At 41.7% G+C, this 13,817-nt stretch overlaps 1 protein-coding gene across 8 annotated transcripts in view; it reads right to left on the bottom strand.

Moving 5' to 3' along the window:
- The window catches only part of TEX10 (testis expressed 10), a 130,409-nt gene that overhangs the window by 42,712 nt on the left and 73,880 nt on the right, over nt 1-13,817 (bottom strand). For all 8 annotated transcript variants that reach the window (XR_012157406.2, XM_078851651.1, XM_073332519.2 and 5 more), the window contains one exon: nt 8,929-9,062. Coding sequence is in view for 7 of the 8 variants with exons in the window: in XM_078851651.1 (XP_078707777.1) it covers nt 8,929-9,062 (134 nt within the window). In the remaining variant the exon portion in view is untranslated. The remainder of the gene's footprint in view (nt 1-8,928; nt 9,063-13,817) is intronic.

Raw genomic sequence — 13,817 nt, 5'->3', positions numbered from 1 at the left:
CTTTCACTCACGGGGTTTATGGTCATTAAAGCTCTTCTTTCCCGGGCTCCCCAGCCCTACATAGCCAAGGCTTCCCCCAACTAGTTCCAGCTCCCTGAAGCTGTCTCTCTTTCAAGTCTTACACATGACGATGTAAACAGCCCCAATTCCTCACAGATCTTCTTCTGACCCTGGGTCTCTCCTTCTGCCCTCTTTCCTAATAGGCAGGAAAAGACACTCAATTTCCTAGATTCCTGAATTCATAGTACATGATAGGAGCACAAATGTGACTAAGGCTCCCAATTTCAAAGGATCATAACAGAAGCCCTGGGACACATGAATAAGCCCCAAAGCCCTGTTACAGTTTTTCGTAGGAAAAAAGAAGAAGAAATCAGCATTTATATTTTCTTACAAAAAGGGAACAGTAGAATCAAGATAAAATATTTAATTCACTACATTTTTGAATGAGTGTTTTGTGTACGTTGAGGCTCCTCCTCTTCCTTATTTCTTTGGCTTTCATAGCCACAGCAAATTTTTTTTAAGGTAAAAGTGTTTATTTTATTTGTAAGCTTAAATTTTGGATATTCTACATAAAAATGAAAGGTTTATGTTAAGTTGTTTCTTAAAGAGATTAAAATAAAAATACATTTTTATTTCTAATTCAAAACAGCTGACATGCATCAGCAACATTTTCAATTCATGTTTCATCACATTGCTTAACTAAGAGTTCATAGTAAGTTTTAAAAAACTATACTTACAAGGCTATATGGCAGGAACATAAGCAAACTCTGTTGTGGTATCACTCAGCGGACACTGGTCAGTCAAGGGCCATTGCTCTATCATCCTTGCTTTATCACCTCTTCTAGACAGTATGTGATTCTTCAATGCCCTCACTATTTTGGGTCTCATTCAGTGAGCAGTCCAACTACAGTTTCTATAGCCCTTTTTATGGTAATATGATCAATTTTGCTTTTTTTTGCTCCCTCAATAAGTTTAGTCACATCAGTGTTCAGTTTCTGAACAGCTACCACTTATTACTTTTTAAAGTTTGTCAACTTCAACTCCTGGATCCTTTTCTTGATCAATGTTTTCCACCTTGTGACCATTTAAGGACTAGGCTGTTTCCATCTTTTAAAAGGTGATCTCATCACTACACTTTTTTGTATTACATGCAAAAGTACCTTATGCAATAAGTGTCTCCATTTTCTTCCATGACTTCTGGATTCAGTCTATTCACATTTTTGACACTGGATGGGTTCCCCAAAGTTATGTCCTCTAAATTTACACTCTTTTTTGCCTACTCCTTCCCACAGGTCATTAAATGTACTGTATAGGACAGGCGTGTCCAAACAGCGGCTCACAAGCCACATGCAGCTCTTTTACACTTAAAGTGCAACTCGCTGAGCCCCCCCATGCCCTGCACATTCTCCGCCTACCAGACTGGAGGGAGTTCGAGGATTCAGCCTCACGAGGGGGCACACTGCGGCTTGGGGCTTCAGCCCCGTGCGGGGGGGGAGGTGGGGCACCACCCTGTGGGGCAGGCTGTGTGTGTTTCATGGCTCTCCAACTTCTGAAGATTATTGTACACGGCTCAGAGGGTCAGTAAGTTTGGCCATGCCTGGTATAGGACAAACAAGACTGCTACTCTGGAATCCAGACTTTAAGAAGAATTAAAAAGTGGTAAATTGCATTTTTTCTAAAATTTTCAGAGGCCACACAGTCAGACATTAAATTCATAGCAACAAAAATTATCACATGCACATTGTTTCATTTGTTAAACTGCTCATTTCTGTTATTACTATTTCATTTGACACTGACAGGTCAATTCACTTACAGAGTAGTGGAACAGTATTACTGACATGCACATGACCATATGACCAGTTAAAATGAATGAAAACGGAAGTTCTTCTTGCTTTAAGCTGCAACAGTTTATTCAGGAATCTCATCAGTTTTAGTCACAGCGGTACAATCTTAAATAATTGGCTCTAATAAGTGGCAGTGGTCATTGCAAGTGTTAGCTGCTCAATAAAATGGGTGAAGATTCCTGCATTTATATTTAATCTCTCATGACCAAGTATGAAGATTAATATTAACATTTACACAAAATGGCATCTTTTTAAAAAAACACTGGTTTTCTTGTATGTTGTTCCTTAAATTAGTAAGTAAATTGTTAAAACTTATTTGGCTTTGTACTTCTAGCATCCTAGGAGTATTTAATAATCCTTCTATGCAGAAACGTTAAAAAAATTAGGGGACCAAAACAATTCCCAAAATGTGTTTTGTTATAAACCATTTAGAAGAGCTACCTTTTGGAAAGTACATCTATCCAATCTTCCACTTATTATTCATGACCACATGCAACCAAAGCTAATGGTTACAAGATAATGCAGTCTAGTTCACTACCCAACCCCCAAATTATCTTTTTTTCTTTAGACAAGTGAGCCTTATTTAGATGTGATCGGTTTCTCCTGCTAAATCTCAGGTATGTATATATTTAAACACTAGCTTCTCTTTTTCATCTTAGTTTTAATGAATAGCTGTATCTCTGATTGCACCAATGAATGCCCAGCACTGTAAGCTAGTAGCAGAAAGGCCAGATCTCCTTATACTGTATGTCCAAACAGGTCAGGAGGATAAAAAGTGTCTGTCTGGGAGCATGTGTGATTCCATGGGCAAATTAACGATAGGTAAGGGAAGTGTCATCTGATGCATAAAAAAGTACAGAATCATAATTTCAAATGTGTCACCCTCTCTGTCACAGCAGTGGGGACTTACTGATCCCCTTAACAGCTCCAGGTTCCCCAGTTGGTGGAAATGTTGATAATACAATGTTGTCGGAAATGGGTCAAATTGGGTATCATTCGAAAGCCCTTTCTCCCATCAACACAATGATACCAAACATGACAAACCTAGAACAATTATGTACTTATTTGAGAAAATGTTTACAAATCAATTTTTTAAATTATACTTTAATACAGGCATGTCAAACATGCAGCCATCACAAAGCTAAATTATGGCCCTCAATTGACAGTACTGTGTTATCAATTAATGCTCATAACTAAGGCCCTACCAAATTCACGGCCATGAAAAAAGTGTCACAGACCGTGAAATCTGGTCTTTTGTGTGCTTTTACCCGATACTATACAGATTTCACAGGGGAGACCAGCGTTTCTCAAACTGGGGGTCCTGACCCAAAAGGGAGTTGCAGAGGGGGTCACAAGGTTATTTTAGAGGGGTTGTGATATTGCCACCCTTGCTTCTGTGCTGCATTCAGAGCTGAGTGCTTGGAGAACGGCAGCTGTTGGCCAGATGCCCCGCTCTGAAGGCAGCCCCCCGCCAGCAGCAGCAGCATGGAAGAAAGGGTAACAATACCATGGCATCCTTACTTCTGTGCGGCTGCTGGCACTGGCTCTGCCTTTACAGTTGGCCTCCCTGCCAGCAGCTACCACTCTCCCGCTGCCCAGCTCTGAAGGCAGCGCCGCCACTAGCAGCAGCGCAGAAATAAAGGTAGCAATACCGCAAATCCCCCTACAATAACCTTGCGACCCCCCCACACACACACACACACACACACACACACTCAACTCCTTTTTGGGTCAGGACCCCTACAATTACACCACCATGAAATTTCAGATTTATATATGTGAAGTCATGAAATTTACAATTTTAAAAATCCTATGACCGTGAAATTGGTAGAGCCCTACTCATAACATAACTGATTAATTTTTTTAATGTTTCAGATTACTTTAAATGGAAGGAGTGCTTCAAGTTGATAGGCCATCACTGGCAAAAAAATAAGTGGTTCAGTGTTATTGATTATCAGCTTTGTGTATTATGCCGAAAGAGTTGTAATAAGGCACTAGTTAAGATATCAGCATCCAGACAGAAATTACTGGAATCCATCTGCAAATAGTATGTACATATTTACGTAACATACATTACATAATTAATTACAATCCCAAATAATGTATTGCAAAATCCCTGTTTTCACTTTGGTCTTGATCATTTTTAGACATCAATGGAGAGAAGAAGAGTACTGACTAGTAGCTGCATCTTTGGAGAACACCACCGCGGAGGACTTGGTTAAACACAATGCTCGGTGGCACATTATATGCTATAAGAAGTGCACCCATAACCTGAATTTAGCATTGGAGAGGAAGTACATCTAGCATCAGGAAAAAGTTGAAGATACTCGGACAAAGTGCCAGCTGTGAGTGAGACTTGCCCTATACTAGGTCCCATGGCATATGATTTGAGAAGAACCCCTGCTTCTTCTGCAGTATGGCAGAAATGTGGAGGCATCCATTAAGCACAGATTCAGCATGTGAGACAGGTAAGGAACCGTATGAAGCAGTCACTCTTAGATGTCAGTTGAATAGATACTTTGGCTCACGACTTGTACAAAGCCTACAAAACTTAAAGAATTATCCAAAGCTCCGTCAATTTATTGGCTCCAATGAAAAAGAACACACTAAAGCTGTGCTCAAATGCAAAGAAGAAAGTCAGAGTGATGGTGGAAGGGACTATTACTGAGCCAACCACAGGCGGGTTATTGTTGGCTCATCTCCTGCTTGTGTCCAGATCTCAGTGTGATGTTGGTCTACGTGAGACTCTGGGAAAGTACAAGTTCTCCATGGTACCATGATCGATGTTCAAATGCAATGAAACAATGCATACATGCAAGGCAAAAAGAACACAGATGCACATCTTGCACGGTCTTCCTAAGCCAGAACCTCTGATGAATTGACCAGCAGAGGCCTTTTAGCATAGCAATCATAGATAGTAAAGTTGAGGTACAAGCTCTCAGAAAACCAGAAACTATTAACACTTGCCAAGGGTCAGCTGAACATTTCATTAGGAGGCTACAGAGAAAATAGCAGACCTATGACCAAGTCCGCCTTGTGTCCGATACATACACAGAAGAATCAATTGAAAATATTACCAGAAAGAAGAGATTCCGTGCTATTGCACCTGTCCAATTAATAACCATTGACTCCACATATATCTCCAGTGTCACAATGAAGAAGCTAGTGTCTCATATTCACACGAAGGACAAGTTAACTGCATGCCCTGCAGCAAAAATATTCCAGCATGCAAAGGATTCCTCAAAGAATTTAGTTGTCACATGGCGTAATGAATGCCACCTCACTCTGTTCAGTGGAATTTCTTCATAGTTCCTATGATGAGGCTGACACTGAAATTATCTTGCATGTCAGCAATGCCATAGAGAAAGGTGCTACTAAACAAGACTTATTGTACAAGACACAGATGTTCTAGCTCTCTCTGTAAGATGCAACCGCAAGATTCTGTTTTTGTGCTTGCTGCTGTGGAACAATCATTGAACATCCCTCAGGATGTGTTCCTATCACTCAGACCATTAAAAGCCACCACATTGCCAGGTTTCCATGCCTTTTCAGGATGTGACATTACCCAGAAAGCTGGCTAGAAAGACCAAATTATCTTACTGGAAGGTATTTGATTCAGCCTCCAAAGGCTGTCTCCTCGCTCTGAAGATGCTCAGAATGGATGACACAGTCACTAAAGGAGTTCATAAATGCACTGGAGGCGTTCACAAGCTGAGTTGACCATTTGAAGAGCAACATTATAACATCTGCAGAGCTACGTTGATATCTGTGTTCTTGATAGCACGTATAAATGCACCCCTTGTAGGTAGCAGTTTTTCTGTCTGTCGGCCTGCTTCTAGGAAAACAAATTATCAGGCAATGGAATGGGGATGATCAAGCACATCCAGAACTACACCTTCCCCTATCAGGCATGGATGGGTCTTGGAGGATGTACTGATCATACCAGTTATACGTGAAATACCATATGCTCCCAAATCAATCCTTCAGCTAAACAAATGTTCACGTGCGAAGACAAGATGCTCACCACCCTGAAAATATTCGGCCAGCAGCCTGCCTTGTATGGAGATGACAGTGACGATGAATTTGATGAATATATGTTTTCAGTCGTACATAGCCCAATATATGTTTTCAGTAGTATACAGCATGATCTCCTGTGATGTATTTAAAGGAAGAGTTTATCTTGGTAATGAATGGTACTGGAGCACACAGAATGATCTTGTCCCTATGGATGGAATAAGACGACTTGTGCCAATAGCAGAGATATTTCAGAGACTTCTTGACAATGTTACTACAGCCGGATCAGAGGCCATCCAATGGAAGAATTGAGAGATCCCAAGTAGGAAAGAAAGGTCAAACAGCTGGTTCACATCTACATGCTGTTCTGAGGAACTCTGATAGCTTCGTGGTGACCTACCATCTTAGTTAGGGCTTGTGGCTCAATACTCAGACTCACGTAATTCTGTGCCAGGAGTGGACCCAGTGATAGGAAATCCTGCCTGCTGGAAAGATGGAGCAGAGACCTCTGTGACAGTTCCACTAGGTACACGTACCAAGAACTTCTTTGTCAATTTCAGCCATAGGATAAAATAAGTCACTTCCTCCTCTTTCATCTTTGGAAGTAGTGGAAGTGAGGAAGGAAGAACACAGAAAAGCTGACAGCCATCTGCAATACAGAGTATCTATTTTCCTATGATCACTGGTCTACTTCCTTCTGATGCTCCAGGCTGAGACTTTACCCCTGGAACAAAAAAAGTTATTCTCTGATACCTCTGTGGTATATAATCTATCTTAGGCTTTGCTGTGGTAGAGAGTGAATCCTCTCTATTTATCCATGTCAGCCACCACCTTATTAATCTTCTTTCCAGCAAGATTTCCCCAATGAATCTGAGACACAGAGGATTTGTTTAGATTATCTGCTGTCTGCTATACTTGGCTTCCTGCCATTGAATTTTCTGCCAAACACATAGAATGCATGAATCTATCCACTACAGACTCATTAACCAGAGAGATTTTCTTTTGCTTTGACTTCAGCTCATCATGGTTCTGTCAGCTGCAGCTTTATAGCTCACTGAATCAAGACATCATGGATCTAGTGAAACATGATTGTTAGTGAGCTATGAGGACTGAAGATGAAGTTTTGAACGCTCATTTGAGGGTAACTCAATTTTTCTATCTGCAGGGTCTTTGGGGAAGTCCAATACCACAGTAAAAACCACACCAAAACTATCGTACTAAGCTTGGGGAGCATAAAGAGGGAATATTTAGGATCCAAGACCATATAAAATATTTCATGGCTTTCCAATTCAAATATTTTCCCTTATCAGGATTCTCTTATTCTCCCTTGATGGAGGAGTGAAAATTCAGCCCTGGTTTTGGAGGGAAGGTATTTTCCCTTGGCTTTAGCCTGCTTCTCCTTTGTATCTGGCTGGACCCCAATGGAGAATACTACATTTCTTCCCAAGCTCTCAAACATGTCTGTAGGGAAAAACTTCTCATTTCTCCAGCTAACAGTTATAACCCAAAATACAGAGTTCCCCTTCCTTGGGGAAGATAACAGAAGAAGATGAGACTCTGGAATGTCTTTTCACTCTTCTTTGGTTTTTATGGTATTTGTGGATTTTTGTGCCTGTCTGGGAATAATTTACGCTTCCTAGACAGTGCTCACTTTCAGAGTTTAGCCCTTGTGGGGGACCTCAAGTCTCTGTCTGACATGCAATTAGAGAGGAAATGCAGATGGGCACTCCTGAGCCCAAATATTCTTTCTGAGAGGAGTAAGTCAGAGAAGATACTCAACTTCTTGCTAAGGGACCATTATCCATTTGAGAACCTGAAAAAGAACTTGGAGCTTTCCATCAAGAGGTGTATGAGACCAAGGAACCTTGGAGAATTTCAGACTTCTCTCAAATACGATAGTCCTCCTTGCTGAGTCCCAGGCCTTGAGGAAGGCTGAACTACCCTAGCTGAGTTGTCTCGACTAGCATGAGAGATACAAAGGCCAGATTTTATATCGACAATAAACTATTATTTCTAGTCTAGTAAATTTTTTGTATGTGTAAATAATGTGCATACTTAAACAGACTTCTATATAAATACACATGTACAGACAGATCTAGACTATCAGTGTTCTACCACAGTAAATATGGTCACCAGTAAGACTATGAATTACACTGTAGGTTTAATTATGCTGTAGGTCTGATTACAGCAAACAGAACAGTCTAAAATATGTCTCCTTTCTTTAAAAAAAAAAAATTACTTGAAAGACTACATAAACAATATTAAATTCCTAATTACAGCAGTTGTCCAAGAAGCATTTCTCTTGTCATAGCACTCCAACCTCATTGTTCAGTGGGTGGATCAAAACTGCAGTGTCCATGTCACTAAGGTTTGTTAAATACTTTCAGTCTCTGTTTGCATTTCATCAAACAAATTCAGTTATATTTTTATCATACAAAGAAGTTATGTTATGTGGTAGCCATGTAATAAAAGACAGATAAATCACACCACACAGTTCACTAGTTTAAAATAAAATTTGGTGACCGCAGATCTTTCTAGAACCAGCAATAAAGCCAAGTTTCAAATTTGTATGGTCCTATAGACAGGCACTGAATTCACAGTGTCACAGGAAGGCTACTCATTTCAGTAAACTGAGTGAATAAGCATAAGAAATTATATCCAAGTACTCTCAATATCAGCTTAATATGACTCAACTTTAATAAGGGTGCTATTTAATTAACAGTGAAATGTGCTCCCAAAAAATCTCTCAAAATTAGCGTTCTACAATAATTTCTTCTCTTTTGACAGTCAACACTTACACAATCATTTGTGTTTAAGAATTTTCCACCAAAGCTGTACTCCCTCTTCTGAAAAGTAATATTTTACACACTTTATTACTGCATGCTTCCTTTTTAAGCAGCTTTACCAAAATACTGCCTGAGAGCTACAGAATGGTCTTGCCGTTTAACAGCAATAATATTCTGAGCTTTTTTTAACTCATGAAAGGACTTTAGACATCAAGGGATAAGGAAAAGGGACAGAGAGTTCTGAGTTTGTTGGCTGTCACTTAGAATTAGTGTTGATGTATTACCTCTGTCACAGCCCAGTGGTGTAAAAATTGGTCCAGATCAGTCAGGTAGAGATGGACAGATGAAAACTGTGTCTGGCTAATGTGAGGTTTTCCTCTAATGCTCTGAAGGCTAGTCAACTCCTCTTTAGAGAATCCTAGAGACAGTGGAGGAATGAAATCGTTAGGATCACAAAGCAAATCAAGCGCTGTTCTACTTTATTAGCACTATTGAAAAAAACTCCTTTATTTGTGCCCACAGAACGTTTGTTGTTCCACAATTCTAATACGTCTCACTTGATATTTTGAAAGTAGTATATAAAAATATGAGTTCTGAGTTCAAAAAGGAAAATGTCCAAAAACAAAAAAGTAGTTCAAAAATGTAGGTTAAGGGGAAAAGCTAAGAAACATCCATTCAAAACTTTGAGTGTAATTCAGTTAAAAAAAAAGTCTGAGGGACACTTCTATTTTTCACAATGTACAGCTTTACAAAATATGAATATTATACTGTTTTGTGCCTGGACAAAATTTCCAGTCATAGAAACCATATTTCTCGTATATCAGGTTTGGAGACTCCTAGCAGCCACTGGCTGCTAGTACAGCAAAACTAAATATCACAGATCCCTACTTTAAATTTTAGAGGCAATTTCTGTATCTGGGTAAAACAAACTGCTTCAACTATTTATGCAGAGAAAGGAAAGAAAAGCCAGCAAATAAGTTTGTATGGAAACCAAAATATCAGTCCTGAAAAATGAAAAAAAAAAAAAAACTGAGCAAGGATGAGTGCAACGGAGATTCCATTCGATGCTCATCATACTTTGTAACATGACCCATATATAAAATGTTTAAAATTGTAATATTTTAATCTGTGTCCTCCCCTCGCCTCAGCCTGAAAGCCCAATGTTCAGTTTTGTCTATCAGCCCTTATGTCCATATACAGCTGCTTGTCCATCACCAGTACTCGTTATATTTGTGAATTTACATTAAAGCTCACCAGAGAAGGAATTCAATTTCACTCTCTGTTTCTACTGTGTGTTTTACCAATTGTAAAGTACCTAGTACATTTACAGGACTACATAAATTCCCAGACAAAAATCTACATTAAAATTGTATTAAAGTTGTGGGTACATACAAATAATTAATGATAAAAGCACTACATTGATGATGTAATTATTGCAAAAACAAGCAACACATACCTAGGTAATTCAGAGTTTAAAATTAGCCTTAAGAAAATTCCAATCTCATTGAAGTATGTAAACATACAACTGAGGCAACCAAACACTGCTCTGTAATGATGTCACACTATCACCTGAACAATTATGATTCAAGAATTATAGTTTCTGTGGTCCCAGAAGAGAAGAAACTGGTTTTTAAAGATATTGATTCCATCTCCCCATATTTCCCGTCTCGTGGTGTCACTACAATTAAAACATTGCTATAATTGTTTTTACCCCTAAATTATTCAATATAAATACATTCAATATAAATTCCATCTTAATGTAGTTTATCTTTAAATTATTAAAAATTTCATACTATGTTAAATAAGAATCCTAAAGGCAATACTACCATGTAATATATCTAATGATTTGAAGATCTGTAGTATCAACCTCAAATCAATTTTATAAAATTTAACTAACTTTTAGGTTCAGATTCACTGGTATGTGCAGGCTGTACACTAGCCAGTTAAACTGGGCTTTAAAACTAGTTTGCTTCACCAGATCAGCTGGAGTATATTTGTAAATCTGGTAATTAATTTGCATGTGACTTATCCCCATCCCCTCAGCACACACAAAAAATGGTTACTGGCCTTTCCATAACCTTACCTTCCACTGGAGGTGTGCTCACGCCCAAAGCACAGTTGCCTGAAATTTCTCCCTCGGTGGTACCTGTCAGGTCAGTCTCTGGTGCCATGTGCTCATAGCACCAGTATAAAGGGTCCGGCTGACCCCGCAGACCCTCAGTTCCTTCCTTCTGGCCAACTCCAAAAGAGGGGTAGGAGGGTGGGTTGTGGAATGGACATGTCCAACACATCTCAAAGAACAACAGTTATGGAAAGGTTAGTAACCATTGTTTCTTCAAGTGCTTGCACATGCCCATTCCACTGTAGTTGACTCCCAAGCAGTAGCATAGGATGGTGAGATCGGAGTTCTCGACCGAAACTGGCATCATCCCTAGCCAGTTCAGTAATGGCATAATGAGTAGAAAATGTATGCAATGATGACCAAGTCACCACTCTGAAAATGTCCTGAATAGGGACATGAGCCAGCAATGCTGATGCTGGTGCTCTCGTGGAGTGGGCAGTCAGGTTAGCTGGTGGTGGAAAACCTACCTGCTGCTCATAACACATGCAAATGCATGATGTAATCCATGACGAAAGTCTCTGAGCAGAGTCCTTTCGGCAATCACTATGAGTTGGATGGATCTACGGAACGGTTTGATCCTCTCGATGTAGAATGCTAGGGCACATCTAATGTCCAGAGTATGGAGACGTTGCTCCTCCCTGCTCATGTGTGTTTTTAGCTAGAAAATTGGCAGAAAGATTGCCTGATTACTGTAAAACCACCTTTGGGAGGAAAGCAGAGTGAGCGTGAAGCTGCACTTATCCGTAAAGAAGATCATGTATTTGGGGGGGGGGGGGGGTCGTCCGACATAAAGGCACGGACCTACAAGACCTTCCTGGCTAAAGTAATAGCCACCAGAAAGGCCACCTTCCAGAAAAGGTATGACAAGGGGCACATTGCCAGTGGCTCAAATGGGGGTGGGAGGGCTGTCTGTTTTGATAAGACCAGCTTTAGGTCCCTGTACGGGGTTGCACTCACCTGTCAGGAGCACCCCCTGGCTAAGTGCGTGTGCCTGTACTTTCTCACTACTTGTTTGTGTTGAGAGTTCGCTGATTCAGCCCGGCCAAGTCAGAGTGTGTGTGTGTGTGTGTGTGAGTGTGTGTGAGAGAGAGAGTGATAAAAGCAAAGCAAACCCCTTTCGAGGTACAAGTCCAACAGGGGCCTCTTATCCAGGGAGCTTTAGTAGTGCTTGCCTTGGTTTCTCAAAGTTTCCCTGCCAGGCCTTTCTGCCTGGAGAGATTTGGTGGTCTCTCACTCCAGTAGATCAGGATCTTCTCCCTCAGGCCTTTCTACAGGGAGAGCTATTCATTTTCCATGCTAGTTGCTCAAGATCTTCTCTCCCAGGCCTATCTACCTGGAGAGCTTTTATAATTTCTGCACCTTTTGGTCAGGGTTCCCTCCCAGGCCTCTCTTACCTGGAGAGATTTTCCAGTTCAGTGCCCTCTGTAACGTCTCTCTCAGTTTGTCCCTGCTCCGGAATAGAGCGATGCCCCAGGATTCCATCCCTGGAAGCAATGTCTTCGCCCTCTTCAGCTAGGCCACTAAAAGAGTTTAGTTCTCCCTTCTGGGGTGCCTCAATGTTTAGGCCACTTCTCCCAGTGACTAATGAGGGTTGGGGGGACCTGGGCCGGCCCACTACTCTGGGTCCCAGCCCAGGGACCCTGTAGATAGCAGCTGTCACTGTGTCCCTTTATCTAAATTGCACTAATGCTCTAATGCCCTGGGCCACTTCCCCGCGCCGTCTTCACCTTTACCTCAGGATCTTGTCTTGATGGAGTCCCTGCAACCAAGCTCAAGGCTCCTTCTTGTTCTCCATGGCTTCTGGCAACACTACATCCAAGGTCCGGCAGCTCCCTCAGCCAGCCACACACCATCCATGCTCCTCCAGCTCCAGAAAGGAACTGAACTTGGTCTGGCCCTGCAGCTCTTCTTATACTGACCTGCTGGGCCCCGGTGGGCTACTTCCCACATAGCCACTATAGGCAGCTTTGAGGACCTCTCTACTGCCCTCTTCTGGGGTGTGGCAGGGCCAAAAGGCTTCCATGAAGGGGCCTCAGAGCCTAGTCCACCCATCACAGTCCCATGAAGGGACTGGTTCCTGTATTTGTGAGTATAGTCTTCCTATGCCTTTGAGGAAACAAATGGCCATTTCATGAGAAAAAAAGGATCAATTATTCACCGGGTAGGGTGGAATGCTGAAATTGCTACAAGATGAACCTTAAATTGATGAAATCGCTAAACCTTGCTATTTCAGGTGTAAAAAATACTCAAGAACGGACTGCAGTGATGACTGTGGGAGTGAGACTCCTTGCTGGGATGCCCAAATGGAGAGGTATATAGCCCTGGTAAAGGGCTTCCTGCTACCTAATAGGACCCAGCAGACCTGTCTGAGCAAGCCAACTCTGCAATATTTATCCATGGAGCTTCCAGGCCATCAAGTGGATGGTGGTACTGAGGTTATAATGGAGCAGCTGACTGTGGTTCTGGGAGATCAGGTCTGGGAGGAGAGGGAGCATGAGAATGACCCATGCCCTGTCCTGCTTGATTTTCAGCACAACCTTGTGCACGAGCAGGATGGGGGGGAAGCGTAGAACAGGTGCACTGCCCACGGGAGCAAGAAGGCATCCATGAGCAAGCCTGGGGCTGTGGCCTCATAGGGAACAAAACTGGTGACACTTTCTGTTGTATCTGACCGCAAACAGTGTCTATTTGGAGAGTCGCCCGCCGGTGGAAAACGTCCCTGACAATAGCCAGGCGAGGGGACCACTGTAGTGATGGGAGAAACACCTGCTGAGGCAATCTGCCAGTTCATTTTGCACTCTCGGAAAGTGAGAAGCCTCAAGGTGGACTGACTGGGTTATGCAAAACTCTCACAAGTGAATTGCTTTCTGACACGGGGGGAAGAGCAAGCCCCTCCCTGCCTACTGAGGTAGAACATGGCTGCAGCATTACCCGTGAACACTTGCACGCTCCTGCCCATAATGTGAGGCAGGAATGCCTGACAGGTCAGACAAACTGCCTTGTACTCTCTGACATTGATGTGTAGCGAGAGCTCTTCTGGGGACCATAAGC

Source organism: Lepidochelys kempii, chromosome 2, assembly GCF_965140285.1.
Source record: "Lepidochelys kempii isolate rLepKem1 chromosome 2, rLepKem1.hap1, whole genome shotgun sequence".
Classification (NCBI taxonomy): Eukaryota; Metazoa; Chordata; order Testudines; family Cheloniidae; genus Lepidochelys; species Lepidochelys kempii.
This window is presented reverse-complemented; position numbering and strand designations above follow the sequence as displayed.